General features: G+C 35.2%; 1 protein-coding gene across 2 annotated transcripts in view; it reads left to right on the top strand.

Moving 5' to 3' along the window:
• Positions 1 to 14,810, top strand: part of LOC139114587 (ecotropic viral integration site 5 protein homolog) — a 49,572-nt gene extending 34,762 nt beyond the window's left edge. Inside the window, exons 8-18 of one of the 2 annotated variants that reach the window (XM_070676400.1) lie at positions 2,333 to 2,422; positions 3,528 to 3,625; positions 4,489 to 4,549; positions 4,826 to 5,050; positions 5,919 to 6,068; positions 6,638 to 6,784; positions 7,116 to 7,280; positions 7,401 to 7,547; positions 8,499 to 8,594; positions 9,302 to 9,397; positions 10,375 to 14,810. In XM_070676400.1, coding sequence (XP_070532501.1) covers positions 2,333 to 2,422; positions 3,528 to 3,625; positions 4,489 to 4,549; positions 4,826 to 5,050; positions 5,919 to 6,068; positions 6,638 to 6,784; positions 7,116 to 7,280; positions 7,401 to 7,547; positions 8,499 to 8,594; positions 9,302 to 9,397; positions 10,375 to 10,653 — 1,554 coding nt within the window. In that variant the 3' untranslated portion in view covers positions 10,654 to 14,810. The remainder of the gene's footprint in view (positions 1 to 2,332; positions 2,423 to 3,527; positions 3,626 to 4,488; positions 4,550 to 4,825; positions 5,051 to 5,918; positions 6,069 to 6,637; positions 6,785 to 7,115; positions 7,281 to 7,400; positions 7,548 to 8,498; positions 8,595 to 9,301; positions 9,398 to 10,374) is intronic. The other variant, XM_070676401.1, reaches the window with a different exon arrangement.
• The last annotated feature ends 3,345 nt before the right edge of the window (positions 14,811 to 18,155 follow it).

Raw genomic sequence — 18,155 nt, 5'->3', positions numbered from 1 at the left:
TCCCCACAGATAAAGTCCAGGGGCTCATAGATTGGGTCATGTCAGTCCGTTAGTCCATCCATGTGAGTCCATCTGTTCACGCAGATATCTCAGACGCTTTGACAAAATGTCACGTGACCTTTGACCTCAAATATACATATTTGTCCATAACTCGGTAACCACTAAACCTTTCATATATGGTATGATGGGACACCCTATGATGCCACATATAGTACCTCATTATGTGCATATCTAATTTTGAGCAAGCCAATAGAGCTAGAGGTCTGATTTTTGGTATATATGGATAACTTAGCAATACAATTTTTTTGACAAAATGTCATGTGACCTTGGTGACCTTTGACCTCAAATATACATATTTGTCCATAACTCAGTAATCACTAATGCTACACCCTTCATATTTGGTATGATGGGACACCTTATGACGCCACATATTGTTCCTCATTAATTATGTGCATATCTAATTTTGAGCGAGCCAATAGAGCCAGAGGTCTGATTTTTGGTATGTATGGATAACTTAGCAATGCTATTTTTTTGACAAAATGTCACGTGACCTCAATTACCTTTGACCTCAAATATACATATTTGTGCATAACTCAGTAACCACAAGTGCTACACCCTTCATATTTGGTATGATGGGACACCTTATGACGCCACATATTGTACCTCATTAATTATGCACATATCTAATTTTGAGCGAGCCAATAGAGCTAGAGGTCTGATTTTTGGTATATAGGGATAACTTAGCAATACAATTTTTTGAAAAAATGTCATTGACCTCAATGACCTTTGACCTCAAATATACATATTTGTCCATAACTCAGGAACCACAAGTGCTACACCCTTCATATTTGGTATGATGGGACACCTTATGACGCCACATATTGTACCTCATTAATTATGCACATATCTAATTTTGAGCAAGCCAATAGAGCTAGAGGTCTGATTTTAGTATATAGGGACAGACTATAGGATAGAAATTTTTTGACAAAATGTCATGTGACCTCGATAACCTTTTACCTAAAATACACGATTATGTCAATAAATAAGTAACCACAAGTGCTATGTCCTTTATATTTAGTAGGATGGGAGACCTTATGACAACACATGCTTTACCTCGTTAATTATGCCCATATATAATTGTGGGCAAGCCAATAGAGCTAGAGGTCTGAATTTTGGCATATATGGATTAATTAGCAATACAATGGTTTTTTTTCAAAATGTCACGTGACCTTGATGACCTTTGACCTTGATTATGCATATATATGCATAACTCAGTAACCACAAGTTCTTACGCTTCAATTTTGATAGGATAGTAGACCTTAAGATGTCACATCTTGTACCTCATTTATTATGCACATATGTATTTCTTGGCAGGCCAATACAGCTAGAGGTCTGATCTTTTTTCCCGATTTAGAACCATAACTTAGACATGCCTCTTGTTTCAAAATGGGAACAATGACATAGACCTATGTGTCCATAGATCTGAACATATACACTCCAGTGATACTTCTGACCTCATTTCCCTGCCCCATCAAGACTAATACTCCTATTACAAGTGGGGACTATGTCATTGTCAATGACTTGTTACTTCTAGAATATACAGAATATTATCTCACATAGTGAGTGTCTGAATATTATTCTGAATTGTTTTCCAAAGCACATTCTGAAAGCACTCTTCTGGAATATACAGAAATTATCTCACATAGTGAGTGTCTGAATGTTATTCTGAATTGTATTCCTAAGCACATTCTGAAAGTAACTCTTCTGAAAATTTCACATTCTTTGCCACTGTGCACCATCTCCCTAATACATACTGATGACCCACGGTGTCCACTCAAGTCTCACTTTGATTACACAAGTAGAGCAAAGCTGAGGTATTTCCGAACAGTCAAAGTGACCATGCTGAATTTTTTGTGGTTAGAAATACTCAAAATTATCAAAAGAGGTGTAGTTTTTAGTATGATTTAGTAGTTAGTAAAAGTATCGGTTGAACAGTGGTATTGTGACAGACATTTTTTATTTGCTTTTCAGTTGTTGAGAATATCTGAAATCATGCCAACTGCTTCTAGGCTAGTTAAAATATTATCCAACCTTTCATCGGTTTGCTTTTAACAATTTCTTCCCTGACATTGTTCACTATTCTGTAATAGCTTTCAGCAAAAAAAATTAAAGTCTATAATTTCATCAAACAACTGCAATATGAGATATATGTACACATAGCTGATAGTATCATATCTTAGAACACAACTCTGTGTCAATTCACTGACAGCCTCAATACATACGTGCAAGTTTTCATGAATATCATAATTTATGTAATTTTTTATACCAACAGGGGATGGAAACAATCTTCCGTGTTGGGTTGGCAATCTTAGAAGACAATGCACAGAGTCTTGTCCAGTTAGATATGGAGGGTATGCTTAAGGTAAGCCATACCGGTATGTCCTTGTGTAAGGACAGATATGAAGGGTGTTTAATGTACTGTAGTACTGTAAGTTCATTTAACATGATTTGTACACTCCTGTGGGGGACAGAACCAACGTCAGAGTCAGCTTACACAGTCACTTTCTCTTTACTCACAGGAATTCTCTTTGGTAAGATGAAATTAGAAGTTATCGTTGGAAAAATTTATTCTTTTTATGTAATCAGGTCTATATAAAGAGAGAGAATCACCAGTAATAAGGCACAGATTTGTTTGAAATATTCTGAATAAACAGTAAAAAGCAGGCTATCCTGAATTTGCTGATACAAAAATGGTATACATGATGTATGCTGTTGACGCTTTGGTACATTTGACAATGATATTCACAATTACCGTCAATCGATAAGCCAGTTCTGATGCAATTTCTCTGCTGTTTGTCTGCAATTCACAAGTACAGCAGTTCTGACAGAGCCTTTATAAAGTCAGCCTTAGATCTCTTAGATCTATTAACCCTTTTCCTGCCAAGTCCATATTTCACCACCAGGTCAAGATGGTTAAAATTAATGAAACACAACATATTCCATATGATGTATTTTAACATAATACTGTACATTTGAAGGCTGTTGAAAACATAAATACTGTAAACTTGTTTTTTTTTGGACTAAAGATGCTATAACATACCAGCCAAGTGGGTGAAAATATGTCATTTTGGCTCAATACCACATTTTACTGACTTTGCTGATGGGAAGTGATACAGTTATTACTGTCTGGCAGGAAAAGGTTTAAACTACCTGTAACATTTGAGTTGATTTCTGGCTATCAATCTACCTCAATCCAAATGGTTATGGCACAGCATCATCCTCTTTAAAATTTAGTACAGTAACAGTAACTGCCTTCACACATACTGTACATGTGACTGAGAATAATACTTATATTGTACTGAATGTATCTAACTATGTGTCATCCATTGTCTTTTTTTATACCTGTTCAGTTTTTTCAAAGAGATATACCAAACAAATACATCAATTGTCTTTTTTTATACCTGTTCAGTTTTTTCAAAGAGATATACCAAACAAATACATCAATTGTCTTTTTCATACCTGTTCAGTTTTTTCAAAGAGATATACCAAACAAATACAACCAGGACAGAGATTATCTGATGAACTTAGCCTTTCAGACCAAATTCAATTCCAAGAAAATGAAAAGGTAGGTTTTCTTGTTAATCCTACATTGTAAGCAATGGCAAATGATTATTCTGTGACACTGTAATCCCCAACTGAGTACAAGTGCTCGTTACCTTCTGCCCAAGTACCTTGTATATTCATGGCCAAGAAATATTGCATCACGATTTATCCTTTCTTCAGCAGTCATTTTCAAGATTCCTAATTTAATATCTGAACATTTATCTTCATTGATTCGGTGAATTGCAAATGCTAGGGCATTTGTGATGGCTAGTCTTGAATTTGAATCAATGAATCATAGTTTCTATACTACGTGTAGGAAGTTTTGAACCTGAAACCAATCTGTATGTAATAAGGTGCCATTTGCAGGTAATTCACCTGTCATAGAAAGTTACATTATGGATATTTTATGGTTAAATAGAGCCACAGTTTCCCTCAAGATGACAATTTGAGTTATTGGAAATTCCAAAGTAACATAGTCACATGAACTGTTAGGTACATACAAGGAATTCTTTGTTTGATATAAGGCATAGAAAGTTTTCAAAAAACTTTTTCCCTTTCCAGGTTTATGGTATAGAATAGAAATCACTTTTGAATTCAGAGAAAGTCAGTTTGATAAGTTTTTATACGTAATGTAATTCATTGTACTTTGCTGGTCAAAGCACCAAGAGACTGACATTTTATGTACAACTCTTGTCTCTGATGCAATTATTTTATCACAAGAGAAATCGATAAAACGTGTCACATCAGTCTGATGTCAAAAGTTTAGATCTTTTTATGTCAGCGCTGTCCAGAATTTATTGTCAGTCTACAAATTCAGTACCTAGTCTCTGTCATCAACCATTAAAAGCCAGAGGACAAGAGGAATAATTTTCTCTGACATTCCAGGTTAGAAAAAGAATATCTTGCAATCAAAACAAAGGAAACAGAAGAGCAGATTGAGATGAGAGTAAGTTTGTTTTTATATTCTACAAGAATTATCATATTTCAATGAAACTTTCGTAACTGCATATGTAGTCATCCTTAGACTCAGATTCAATGTGTTTTGCTTTTTTGTTGACCTTTATCATTTTTCTAATATATATTATCTTATAAACCTCATGAGTTTACTGCTTTATTTTTGGTGTGAATAATTACAAGTATTAGTAAAACAGGATTCAAGAAAAATAATATTTGTTTGGAAGACAAATGATTCAGATGTATTCCAATCATTTTAATGTTGCAGAGACTGAGAACAGAAAATCGCTTGCTGAGGCAGAGAATTGAAGTTCTAGAAAAAGAGAGTTCTGCACTAGCAGATAGGCTGATCCAGGGACAGGTTATCCGGGCTCAGAACGAGGAAGAGAAACAAGGAATCAGGAAACAGTTGTCAAATCTCAGACAGAGTGAAGTCGAAACCAATCAGAAGCTGCAGGCAGCTCAAGAAGTGATTGCATCACTGCAAGAAAAGGTGAGAAATTATGGGATGTGAGAGTGGTGTTGCATCATGGGATGTGAGAGTGGTGTTGCATCATGGGATGTGAGAGTGGTATTGCATCATGGGATGTGAGAGTGGTTTTGCATCATGGGTCGTGATAGTGGTATTTCATCATAGGATGTGATAGTGGAGTTGCATTATGAGATGTGATGGTGGTATTGCATCGTGGGATGTAACTGATGTTGCATCATGGGATGTGACAGTGTATTGAATCATGATATGAAATGGGTTTTCAGGATTTTGGAATAGTGTCAGTAATTATGAATACTTTTTGAAATATGGATTTGATTTAGTGTTTGTAATGAACGGGAAAATCATTAATAATTGACATCATATACCGGTATAGAATTCATGCCTTAAAATATTGCCTTTATGAAATGAGAAAACAGAAATGAAAAAAGAACAATGTGAACTTATTCTTGGGTTTCAAATGAAAACAATGTTACAGGCTTTTATGATTCACAAAGGATTTGAAGTGATAGTATTGTATCCTCTGACCTAACTTGATCTGCCACTGACTCAAGAATGTTTTTATGACAATTGAAAATTTTACAATTCAAAACATAAATTCTTAAATTGATTGAAACAGGTTCATGAGTTGCATACTGATGATGGTTAATCATACTTTAAAGTTACAGTGCCTGTTGGTTAAATTTCACACCTTGGTGTTGATGTGCACTTATGCATATCATCAGTGGCATGTTGAATGTTGTATTTGGAAATTTCACCATGAAATAAGCAGTCATGATTCATAAAAATACATGTAGCTGTAATTTTCCATGATATTGTGCAAATCACAAGAAGACAGTCAATAAAACTTAACTTTGATTTTCCCTTTCAGCCGAAGACGCCTCTGAGCAAGGCAGCCCAGGAGGAGGCGGATTCTGTCATTCTAGCATTACAGGAAGAACTGATCGCAGTCAAGTTGAGGGAGGCAGAAACAAGAGCAACATTGAGAGAGTTAGAAAGGAAAATAGAAGAACTTGAACAGGTAAGTCTAATGAAAGTCTGTGTAATAATTGTACAACAACTTGAAGTATATCCTTTTATTTAATCCTTCATCCAAATGAAGGATTAAATGGATTAATTAATGAAAGCTTCCTGCAATGATAACTTATGCTCTATTTTCTGTCACTTTTGATGTCTTTTCCAGTGTTTTTGTTCTATCTGTAAGATATAGTTTGCCTGCCAAAATTATGTCAAAATACCAAGCTGTCCACTTGCCATCACAGTCTGTTGTATAATCTTTGATGTCGCTGTTGAAAATTGGATTTTAGTGAAGACTAGAATTTATTTGTCAACAATAACATAACCTTTTGTCCACAATGCATCGTATTTGCAATGCTAATACTTTGTATTTAAACTTACGTTAGGAGAAAAAGAATAAACTAATTTTATTGAACAAAAAGTGATGGAACTATTATCAAAAGGTACAGCTGTTGTTCCTTCAAACCAGAATATGATTTGGACAATGTCCACATATACATTTATGTAGGGTAGAGAATTCATCCAAAGGTACTGACTCAAATGTAACATTGAAACTCAATATTAAATTTTCAGAAAAATAAAGAGATTGTTGAAGAACCTGGACACAATGTGGCGTCATTACAGGAAGAATTAATTGCTGTCAAATTACGAGAGGCTGAAGCTAACCTTGCACTTAAAGAACTCAGGCAAAAAGTATCTGAACTTGATGAACATTGGCATGTAAGTATCTTGACATGAATGGAGATGATGAACTCACAGCTACTTGAGGAAGTCACCCATTGCAATTTGTTGCAAATGTCATCTTCCTGACTATGTTGTACATTCTTAACCGCAGGATGGGTCTCAATAAAGAGAATTGCAGACGGTGATTTTGTGTCTGTGAATAATCAACTCCGTTGATATTGATGTCAGCACTGATTACGTTGACAGTGGCTTTAATATGAAAAATAATAGTTTCACATCTTTCTGATGAAAAAACCATAGCAAACAGACTTTGCCAACAAAAACTACGACTAAAACTATGTATTTTTCTTTTGTTTTCCCTCACCAGAAACATTTACAGAGAACGATATCCAGGAGAAATGAAGTACAAAAGAAGAATAACGTAGAGTCCCGGGCTTTACAAGATGAGTTAATGACACTGAAACTGAGAGAGGCGGAGTCCTATGCTTCACTGAAGGAAACCAAACAAAGAGTCATGCAGTTAGAAACCTTGGTGAGTCACTCTATACAAAAGAATCGTCAAATTGTCTCTCTGTATAAAAATACAGAAGTGAATGTTTTACTAAGTTTGTTTAAGACTTCTTCTCACGACTGATGGTTTTGAATTTTCCAGAACCAAGTGAGTAGTAATCAGCTTAGAAGAAGTGAAGAAGAGAGAATTCATCTGAAAGCAGACTTGGAAGCTGCCTTGGCCAGGGAACAAGAGTTACAACAACAGATGAATTCAGCAAATAAACGACTTGCTAATTTAGAAGCCAAGGTCAGATGAATGTTCTCTTTTATGTTGAGTCAAAATAATTCTCAAGCAGAAAATTCAGTCACTGCCTGAAACTGTAGCACGTTTCTTCATGTTAGGTGAAAGGAACTTGGCAAGGATATTGTCAACCGTTTGGTTTCACAGTGATCTCAACAAATCATTCCAATTCAAAATGAAGCCAGATATTGTTCAATCCAGTCATGCATGCATGATAAGTTCTTATTCGTTTGTATGTTTTGAAAGTCACAGACAAAAGTGTGGAGCAGTTTTATAATGAATTAGCCCATTCCTCTATGAAGTCATCTGAAAAAAATATGGCTTTGCATACATTTATGTTCAACGACCACAAAAAAATAGGACTCAGTGAATTACAAAATATATCATAATATTCATTTGTGAAAATATCTATCTGTCAGAATTTATCACAAAACTTAGAAGTTACAGGATTTTAAAATTATGATTTAATACAGGAATGATAAAAATGATACTTTGTTGATATAAATATATTGATGAAAAGATAAAAATCGTTTCATGGAATCTGACTTCAACCTTCAGCATTAAACACAGATGCAGAATAGATAGAATTTATCCACAATTCTGCAGGCAGTCACTGGTATGCATTGCTATATTAATTTAGTAACATACTATAATCAGCACTATACTAATGGAACAAATTAAAAGAAGTTTGACAACAAAGTGTGGCTTTGTACGTGCACAGCCAATCATTAACCTGTCCACCCCTGTTTCTCAGTATGTAGGTCCAGTATCACCATTTATAACAATAGGGTTTGATCAAGTTATGGTGGAGAAAGGGTTTATAGACACCTTTGTTGAATCAATTCTTTAGTGTGCAGCAACATCGGTAACCTACATTGTCTTGCATTGTCCTGCGTAAGCATTTCACTGACTTGTGTATCAACACGATTTTCACACCATCTCATTCCATGCAAACAGTGCCAAGAAGATTTAGTAACGTCAAAGTTGCGGGAAGCGGAAACCAATGCCAAGTTGGTAGAATTGCAGCAAATAAAATCTGAAATTGAAATACAGGTTAGAGGCACCAGATAAATTTCAATCTTGTGTATATACACATAGAACCCTAGCTGGATTGAATTGCACTGAGGAAGAAATCATAGAGATGACACAGTCATGTCACAGGATAACATATGACTGTTATATTCACTAGTTCATTAGTACTACAATGCCTTACACATAACTGCCATGCACTCCGTTTGCCACAGGAATACATAGAGGGTGATATTCACTGATTCATGAGAGGATCTGCTGCTCTACACATAACTGCCAGCCTTTCAATGCACTTCATTTGCCACAGGAATACATACAACTGTTATATTCACTGGTTCATGAGCACTACACTGCACTAAACAGAACTGCCAGCCGTGCCATGCACTCCATTTCATCATATAGGTCAACCTGCAGAGTTCTAAAGAACAAGTCAAATCTTAATGTGACACTGATTTCTGAGGGTGCAATTCAGAGTTTTCCCGACTCAAATCTAATGATCCATTAAACCCTAACTTAATCCATGGAAAAACTTACCCTAAGCACAGACTTTCAAGCTACGCCCTAACGTTATTCATGGAAACCTACCCTTAACCCACTGTGCCACAATCTGATTCCTAGAAAACTTACTGCTAATTTTATCCCTGGACCCCATCAATCATGATCTTTGTCCGTCCTCTGTTCTTCACAGTCTCCCAGTTTCTGATCAGAGTACATGAATATCACAATTTCAGAACCAAGAGATTCTGACGAAGGGACAACTGAACAACTCAGAAACAGAAGAAACTATTAAATGTTTGAAATATCGAATCACAGAATTACAAGCAGAGGTGAGAAACTTTTGTGAATATTTTTCAGGAGGTGCAGAATTGTCTGACTAGGGTTGGGACTCTGTCATAGATACATGATGTTGGAAACTGTCAGTAAATTTAATGTCGACAAGTGAGTTTGTACAGTGACGAATCCTTTCTTGCTTATTTGAAAGATACAGAAGCTCGGTGTCATCCCATTTTCTGTCTCCATAGTAATATGATAATGAGGTTCTCTACAAGAAGTATTTTGCATTAGATTTGGAATAGCTGGGTTAATTTCAAAAAACCTTAAGTTTTTGGTCAGTTTTTGAATATGTAGTTCCAACAAGTGCTGAGTATTCAAAAATGATTCAATAGTATGTAGCATGCTATTGTTGAAAACTAGGAAAGTTCACAGAAGTGAATTTCCTTTCTATGTTGTGATATTCTTCATCAGAGTGATTAGCAGGTCTGTTTGTCCAGCTAAAATTGAACACTCTGGAAAGGTACCCTGTGACAATCATCTTTGGTGAATTCATTTCAATAAGGTTTGCATTTAGGTCCATTGCAAAGCATATTTGACAGGGTAACTGTATTGACGTAGAATTCGCCTCGGGAATACTTCGTTGGATACTAAAATTTTTACAATATTATTATACTTTCCTGGTCTGCAACTTGTGTGAACTAATTCTTAAGTCTGCGTAGAAAATGAAGATTTCACTTTCTTGTTTTTGGGAAAATCGAAAATTTAATTTGCTGTAGAATTATGATGGGTGTGGCGACCATTTTGAATTTAAAATACATCATCCAGTTAATTTGTCATTCTAAATTTTGGAATTTACAGGGTAACCCAAGATTTTTATTCTTGATTATTAAAAAGAATGGTTAAAGTTTCTTTGAGCAAAGTTTTTTGAAACTTTCAGTTGTGAGGTTCATACTATCTCAAAATATTTTGTGTTTTTCCCAGTCTTCAGAAACTCAACTCTTGCTTCCTATTCAAAATGTTTATATCACAGGTGATGCAGTTGAGAATAAAAGCCAAAGTCAAGGTGTCAGGAGCAGAGTCTCCTATCCACATGATGAATGATGTGGTCACCATGTCACCATACAATGATGAAGACGAGGAGGATGATGATGATCTGAGTGATGTTGCTGGCATTGATGTCCTGCAGTTGGAGTCCAGCAGTGATAGTCACAAACTCTATGCTGGTATGCATGATATCTTAGACAGAACCCTGACCAACACAGTCACAGACAATGGTTCGGTATCCAACGACTCTGTCACAGTGGAGTGAAGAGTTACATTTACAAAGTTTGTGATTCAGAGATTTGAACCATCTCACATTGTATATGATTTGTGATTATGATCGACACCTGATCATCCTGTCTTGATTAAACTGCAACACTTTTTTTTGAGACGAATGAAGCTCTTGTTGAAGCTGTAGAAACTGTAAAATTTTTTTGCAATTTTATAATATTAATCTTGAAAAGCAGTTTCTGTTTATGATGCCTGACACTTGCAAGTGTTTTAGGCAAGTGTCCAGTATTTGAGCTGGTACAAGCATAAGTTCAGGCACAATGTCCATGATGCGTCAAAAAGTTAAGCTCCAGCTTTGCAAGTACTTTCATAATATGTACAGTATGTTTTATAGGCCTGGCCATTGCTGCCTTGTATTTGAACCCAGAAACCAGTGCAAAAATCTGGTAGCAAAAAGTACTGAACTATATCAGGGTAGCACTCAATATCCAAGAGCCAAGGCAAAACATAGTGCTGTGTGCCTATTTTATGTAAACCTCATACTCAGTATGAGAGCCTACTGTACCCAGTACAGAAAATGTCCTAAGCTCTAAGATATGGCCTACTACCAACTAACATACTATTCATACATGTAGAAGTGAAATGCTGGATACCTGTACATGCTGTCACTACTTATTATGTGATATGAAATATTAAAAGTTGCCTACCATGGTCCCATCATATTTCATGGAATGCTGACTTATCCATGGATAGGAAGATTGCTTTTCAGAGTTTCCAGCTACAAGAGCTGATGTCTTAGAGGAGAAATTTTGCAGACAGTTCCCTAAATACCTGTTCTTCAAGAACTAGAATAAAAATTTATTTGATTGAATAATCGTTTTGTACAGCAGCAAAAGTGTTCAAATTTTCACCAAAAAAAAAACGTGCTGACCTAGAGGAATACATTGTCAGAATGGGATTAGTAAATATTTAATTTAAATTTTGAAGCTATAAATGGATGCTTTTTGTACAGCTATGAACAACCAAGTACATGTATGGATTAAGCTTGGTTGATGCAGGTTACAACTTGATGTAAACCACAAATTGCAAACTTTTGCAAACAATCAGCTTAGATCATTGGATGGAATATTGAGATGACAATGCATTTAGCATAAGTCTAACCTGTGCATTCTCTTTCAAAAAATTGGCCAAAACAGTCCTTAGTAGTGAGCTGAAATGAAATTATAGTGAATGTGTTGAAATGATATGCAATGAACTGAGAACAAAGATATTCGATTAGGTTTTGAGATTTAAATTAAGTCTATTATAAATTTAAAAAGGTTCTTTTGTACACTAGGTAGCAGATGAGAGATTGATTGGTTGGCTAGTTTCATTTTCATTTCTCATTAAATTCAGTCAGAGTTTAGATTTTTACAGGGTTTTTAGTGTCTTGTAGAAAGGAATGAAAGATGGCACCACTTTGCATCATACATTTACATAATGTGCAAGCAGTACTCTATCATAGTTATAAATGAATGATATAGTAGTTTTTGTCATAGAAAACTCATGGGAAGCTCATTTGGACTCAGTTCATGAATTCTTACTGGATGCCGTCTTCAGAACCATACCAACTGCAATGTGACTTGCTTCATGTTTGAGTGTTAGGTGTATGGTTGTGTCAGATTGTGTAAGTTATCATCTTAAAAGAAACATGTAATTTTGTAAGCAATTGTATTTTGAAGTGGTAAATTAGTACTAATTTTCTAATAACTTGGACTATTTTTCATGGAATGCAGAAACTGTCAAAACAAATTCTCAATTCACCAAACTAATAGAGTATATTTTTGACATCCGGCGTAATTACATACACTGAGGATTTTTTGAATTTCCGTTAAATGATCTATGATGTCATGGCTATACATTGTTGTTACAGCAATACAATGTTTCCATACGTGATATTGCTGCTGAGGTACAGCAAACAGTGCACTTTCAGTGCAATAAATATTGGTACTTGTTGCAATAGTGGAACATTGTTACAGTTGTGTTACATTGTGGCAACAGTGGTTCACTGTTGCAAAAGTGATACATTGTTGCAGTGCCACTACATAAATGTTATTATAGTGTTACATTGTTGCAATATTGTTAAAATAATGCTATCTGTTCCAGTATTATTGTAGTATGTCATGGCAATGTTGATACATTGTTGCCATAGTACTAGTATCACATTGTGGCAACAATTTTAGATCATGTTGTACATTGATACAAAAGTGTTACATTGTTTTCATGGTGATATATTGTTACAAAAAAGTTACTAGTATATCATTGCAATAATGATACTATATATAATTGCCATTGTTGCAACAGTGGTATACAGTTGAGATAATAATGCATTATTATGATGGCATTACATTGTTGCAATATATTGCCTGTGTACTGTACAAAAGGCTGTGATAACAACAAAGAAGCCCTTGGAAAAATTTGTTTAAAAAAAGTTTGAAATATACTCTTTACAGTTGCTTCCTAAAATTTTCATCACCTTGAAAGCCACTGGATTAAAGTAGATTTGAAAAGGAACATGATGTGGAATTGATCAGCAGATGTTCACTTGTTCATGACAAAAGAGAGCTTTAACATTCAAATGAGTATTTAACTTACCCAGAAAATAGAAGAATTTGTTTCATGTAATTTGGAAAGTGAACAAATCATTTTGAGGGAGTTAGACTCCTTTATGCAGCTCATGTAAAACCAGTGCAAGGCAATGATTAAAAATTTTGATTGATCTTGATGCAATTACTTTCTGTATTTGCCGACAGTATCACAAGATGCATTATTTCATCCTGCGGCATTGTATATCTATATTATTCATACTGTGTATAACATGAAGTACTGGGTCTTTCCTTGATTCAAGTAGACTTCCTACATGTAATGAAATGTTACCAGTGTAGTGTTTATAGTGTGATGCTTGCCTTCCCATGAGCACTTACCCTGGCTACGTAGAACATGTTAACTTATATTAGACTCCATAGCTGTTGTTATTCACTTCCACAGTGCAATGGCTGCAACCGAATTTTTATTTGGAAAAAAAAACAGTAACCCCATTCCAGAAAGGCAGACTTCAATAGGTGTGGGGAAGAAAGTTTTATTGATTTTGAATTTCTTTATACTGTATTTCTTGCTAAAGCATGGGATCAAAAATGAGTAAGTTATAAACTGGATGAATGCACAATCAATCATGTTGTCTGTCTTACCAAATTAGGATGTAGAGCTGACAGCTTGCAATGTTGTACATTCAGAATGTGGAAAAGTGTTCACATATTCCAGGACATCAATGAATACAATTTGGATTCGTTTGATGTCGTTTGATGTATATAAATTTGAGTACCAACAGGGTAGTTAAATTATATAACAGAATACTTTGAGACTGGTTTCAAAGGTCTTTTGAATTCATTTTATATTTAGGTAGTTCAAATATTATATATGTTTTGGATTTCCAAGTGATGGCTAGTATAAATGCTACTGACATTTACTTACTGTTGATATTTTGGTTTTGAGAATATTATAATCCTTTGCACTTTTGCATACTGAATTTTGTTCCAAAGTGGCCTATCTAGCCGAATAGTGCCTGTATATTGAAGTCTAGCCACTCTATGTTCCGCAAGAAGTTGTTGTTATCAGTGCATATAGTGTATCTTCCATGGAAAATAACTCATTGATACCTGATGTAAAAGAAATGTAATCCTGCCTTGTACATTGTACAGTTTTTGTTCAATATTCATCCATCTTTTTCACTGTTGATAATTATCAGAGAATTTACCATAATGTCATGTTTTAAAGATTAGACAAGTGTCATATCAGTGATTTCATATCAGTCGACAGCAGGAAAACACCACAACACTGCACTGATAGTAGATTTTGCCTAGCCCTGAAAGAACAGATGGTGGATTTCACTTAATCATAGGTGGAAGGGCGCCCTCAATTAACACCTTTGTGCACATGAATTTATATTCTCTCAATTTTTACCTGCCAGTCCTGTTTTGTTCACCTTGACGTATTGCTTGTACGTGAAAATATGCAAAGTTTTCAATTTGTTTTACAGAAAATGGCAGTTTATGGAAAAGCTGGTAAAACAGTTCTTAGCTCACATACTGGTAGTGCAGTTCATAGGTGTCAAAAAGACAACTCAGAAGTAAAGCTAATAAATAGCAAGAAAGAATGAAAAAAACAACAAAAAAATACCTGAAAACTAGTTTTTCTAAAGAATCTATAATTTCTCTTTTGTTTTTCTACAAGAGTTTTCAGAAATTATATATTTGAAGTCCAGATTAAATTTACTGAACAGCTGAATCTATGAAACTTTGACATCAGTACATAACAAATATGACTTGATATGCTGTATTTTCATAGTAACCTTATACATCTCTGTGTTTACAATGGCTCTGTGTGTGTGCTTTAGGTCTGCTAAATTAAGATGAATTTTAACACTGCCAGTATCACAATACTGAGATGTTTTCAGTTAGGTTTTCTCAATCATTTTCACATCTTTAGGTACATAGTGACTGTGCCAGTTTAACCCTTTCACCCCCAGTTCCCTGTGTACAGGTCCAACTTTACCATAGAAAACAATGGATTTGGGACAAACCATGGTGGTGAAAGGGTTAAAAGAATCCCCCAGCAGAATATTCTGCCAGCTGTTGTTAACATTGTACTTACATAAATTGATTCCAGTTTTGGCCTTACCACCTCTCCCACCCCATCCCCCATACAATGTTTAACTGTGTCAGAGAGACTTGTTAGAATATGAAGAAGACTCAGGCTTTTATGCAAATGTGCTTAGTGTTGAATCTGGCATGAAAGATTACAACGAGTCATGATTTTTTTCTCGCCTGATCTGCAGTGTCACACCAAAGAAACCATTTCACTTTGAATTGATACGGATGAACACTGATACTTTCAAATGTGATCCACAAAAGAAAACCTACAAAAGTGAAATTATTTCTCAATCCAGCTACTGATTTTGTCTCGTTAACCACTTCCCAATTAGTTCCAATCCTTCCTCATTGACATTTCCATGGTAAGATTTTACAAATCCCTTAATTTATTCAGCTCACAAGTGTGCAATGTTACTGTATTGTCAACAACACAATACATACACAACCAGCTTTCAAATGATAATGTTCTGTGTATTTTCGATTTTCTTTGGGAAATTTTTTTTCAGACTTAGCCAAGAAAATAAAATTTCCGTATATTGCCAAATTTACATGAGCAATTTCATTGTGATTTGCAAATTTTGTGGCTATCTTCTTAGGAATGAACTTAAAAGCAACTCTCAAGAGATGCAAAATTATTCTGATATCAATAAAATGAAAGCTAATTTAATTCCAGATGTCTCTGTGTATTATTGATGTATGGTGAGTATCTGTTCAATGTATTGTGGAAACAGTCAAGGAAGGACATGACACATGGCTACCAGTCAGCAAAGAAAAATTGCATTCGTCTTCTGTAGTTTGAAATCCCAGCAATAGCATTCTCTATATTTATGAAGTGTGAGTTTGAGTATTATCTTTTTGCAAGACCTACATTGCTGACCACAGACCAACCCATTCTCTGTGATACTGTGCAAGAGCACACAGGGACTGCCACTGTGCCAGGCTGGAAAACCCTCCACATTCTATCATTTGAACTTTGAAACTAAAGAAAAATGCATTAGAGTGATCAGTTGTTCTGGAATTGTGCCTCATAGGACAAAATTTGTCGGTGATATATGGTAGAAGATGATCTAACAGTGATTTCTGTCGCTGGAGCTTTTGTCCTCCCTTGATGCTATCACAAAATATAAAATGTGAGCACAGGTATTCAGTGCCTTGCCAGCAATGTCAATTCTAACTAATGTCAGCATGAAAATTCTCCTGCTGTACATCAATTTATGTTCTGAGATAACTAAGTCAATAGTATGTGTTCCATGGCTTAACAGACGTATGTATATGTCATCAAGGCTGGACATCACAAATAATAATGTGGATACCCCATCAGATCCATTTTAGTGTTAAGATTTGCCCCAAAAATGTTTAATTATAACGGTAAGGACCAAGTGGCATGGAGTGTACAAAATTTAGACCACGTTTTGGTTTTGCAGTCACAACATTTTACAAATATGTTGGTACAATAAAAGGTATGGTTTTGTTTCGCAACAGAACATTGCAGTAAACAAAAAATTCACAACTTTTTCCTTAAAACTGACAACCTGAACGATCACCAAAAGAAAAAAAATTACATACTGGGCCTGCTGGGCCAAGTAATGGGAATCAGCTTCATTCATGAAACTTATGCTGTGCACACAAAAGAGAAATTTAAGTCATTTAAGGGAGTATGCACCTCGAAAGTGAAAGACTTAAACTTTTGCTCTAACTTTCCTCAAGGAATCTTTCAATCATTCTTTTTCAAAATCAAGAATAAAAATAAGGGGTCACCGTGCAAATTTTGGTACTAGAGAAACAAATTACCCAAGATTTACCGATATTAGAAATTCAAAATGGCCGCCATCCCTGTGTTAACTCTATGGAGCAAAATAAAAGTTTTCGAATTTCGAAAAAATAAGCCGGTGAAAAGTTTTCTTTCACAAAGAGCTTTAAAATGAACCACCACATGTGGTATATCAGAAGAGAATTGTAAAAGTTTGAGAGTCCGAATGTCTGTCCCCGAGGTGCGTTCTACCTTAAACAGCAGAGGAAAACTGAACTATAGTGGGCCCATCGTAAGCCACAGCACAATTCCACACTATCATGTGGAATGTTTCTATTCACACAATAAGGACAAGGGGGGGGGAGGGGGAGGAGAGGGTGAACATTATATCAACTTGTGACATTGTAAGGACTAAGAATGATCCTGCATAGGAATAATAACAGAGAGCCCAACAGCTAAGCAAACTATTTGATTTGACTTTAGTCCCCTCTTCTGAAACCATTGCTGTATCATAACAGGCAAAAAAAAGGAAAGCACTTTGTCTCCATTTCTTGAACAAATGTAATGGAAGATGCACGACATGCAAGTTTTAAAGTAGATAATAACTGACCCTTGACATGATAAAGATTTTGTAATACAGGCAAGATTATCAGTGTTCAAAGAATACTTTAACTATGATCATACTGTGTAGTACTATTTAGGAAAAAATTGAATTTGTGAAGTCATATTTGACCCTTTCTGGCTTAAATCATTAACTCTTGCAAGGTGAAGTTGTTGATTTCTTTATTAGACCAAACTTTGCTTAGTGGAGTATATCTGTATAGCCGATAACTTGAATGTAACTGTACAGTTATTTTAAGTTAGCAAATCCAGTCATCTCGCCATTTTTGCAAAAACAACCCCAAACCATGCCACAATAAGGGTGTTTTATAGTGCTCTGTTACACGACATGTAACCTTGTCTCTCCAGTACAACTACATGTAGCAACAATTCCATCCTGCTGTTAGGTTTCATCTTAAGTTTCTTTGTAAAACCTGTGAGAAAATGCAAAATTCACACTTTAATGAGAGTTGCTGACACAAGGACACAACACTAACACAA

This window comes from Ptychodera flava, chromosome 16, assembly GCF_041260155.1.
Source record: "Ptychodera flava strain L36383 chromosome 16, AS_Pfla_20210202, whole genome shotgun sequence".
NCBI classification, from domain to species: Eukaryota; Metazoa; Hemichordata; class Enteropneusta; family Ptychoderidae; genus Ptychodera; species Ptychodera flava.
Note: the sequence above shows the minus strand (reverse complement) of the source record. Positions and strands in the feature narration are given on the sequence as shown.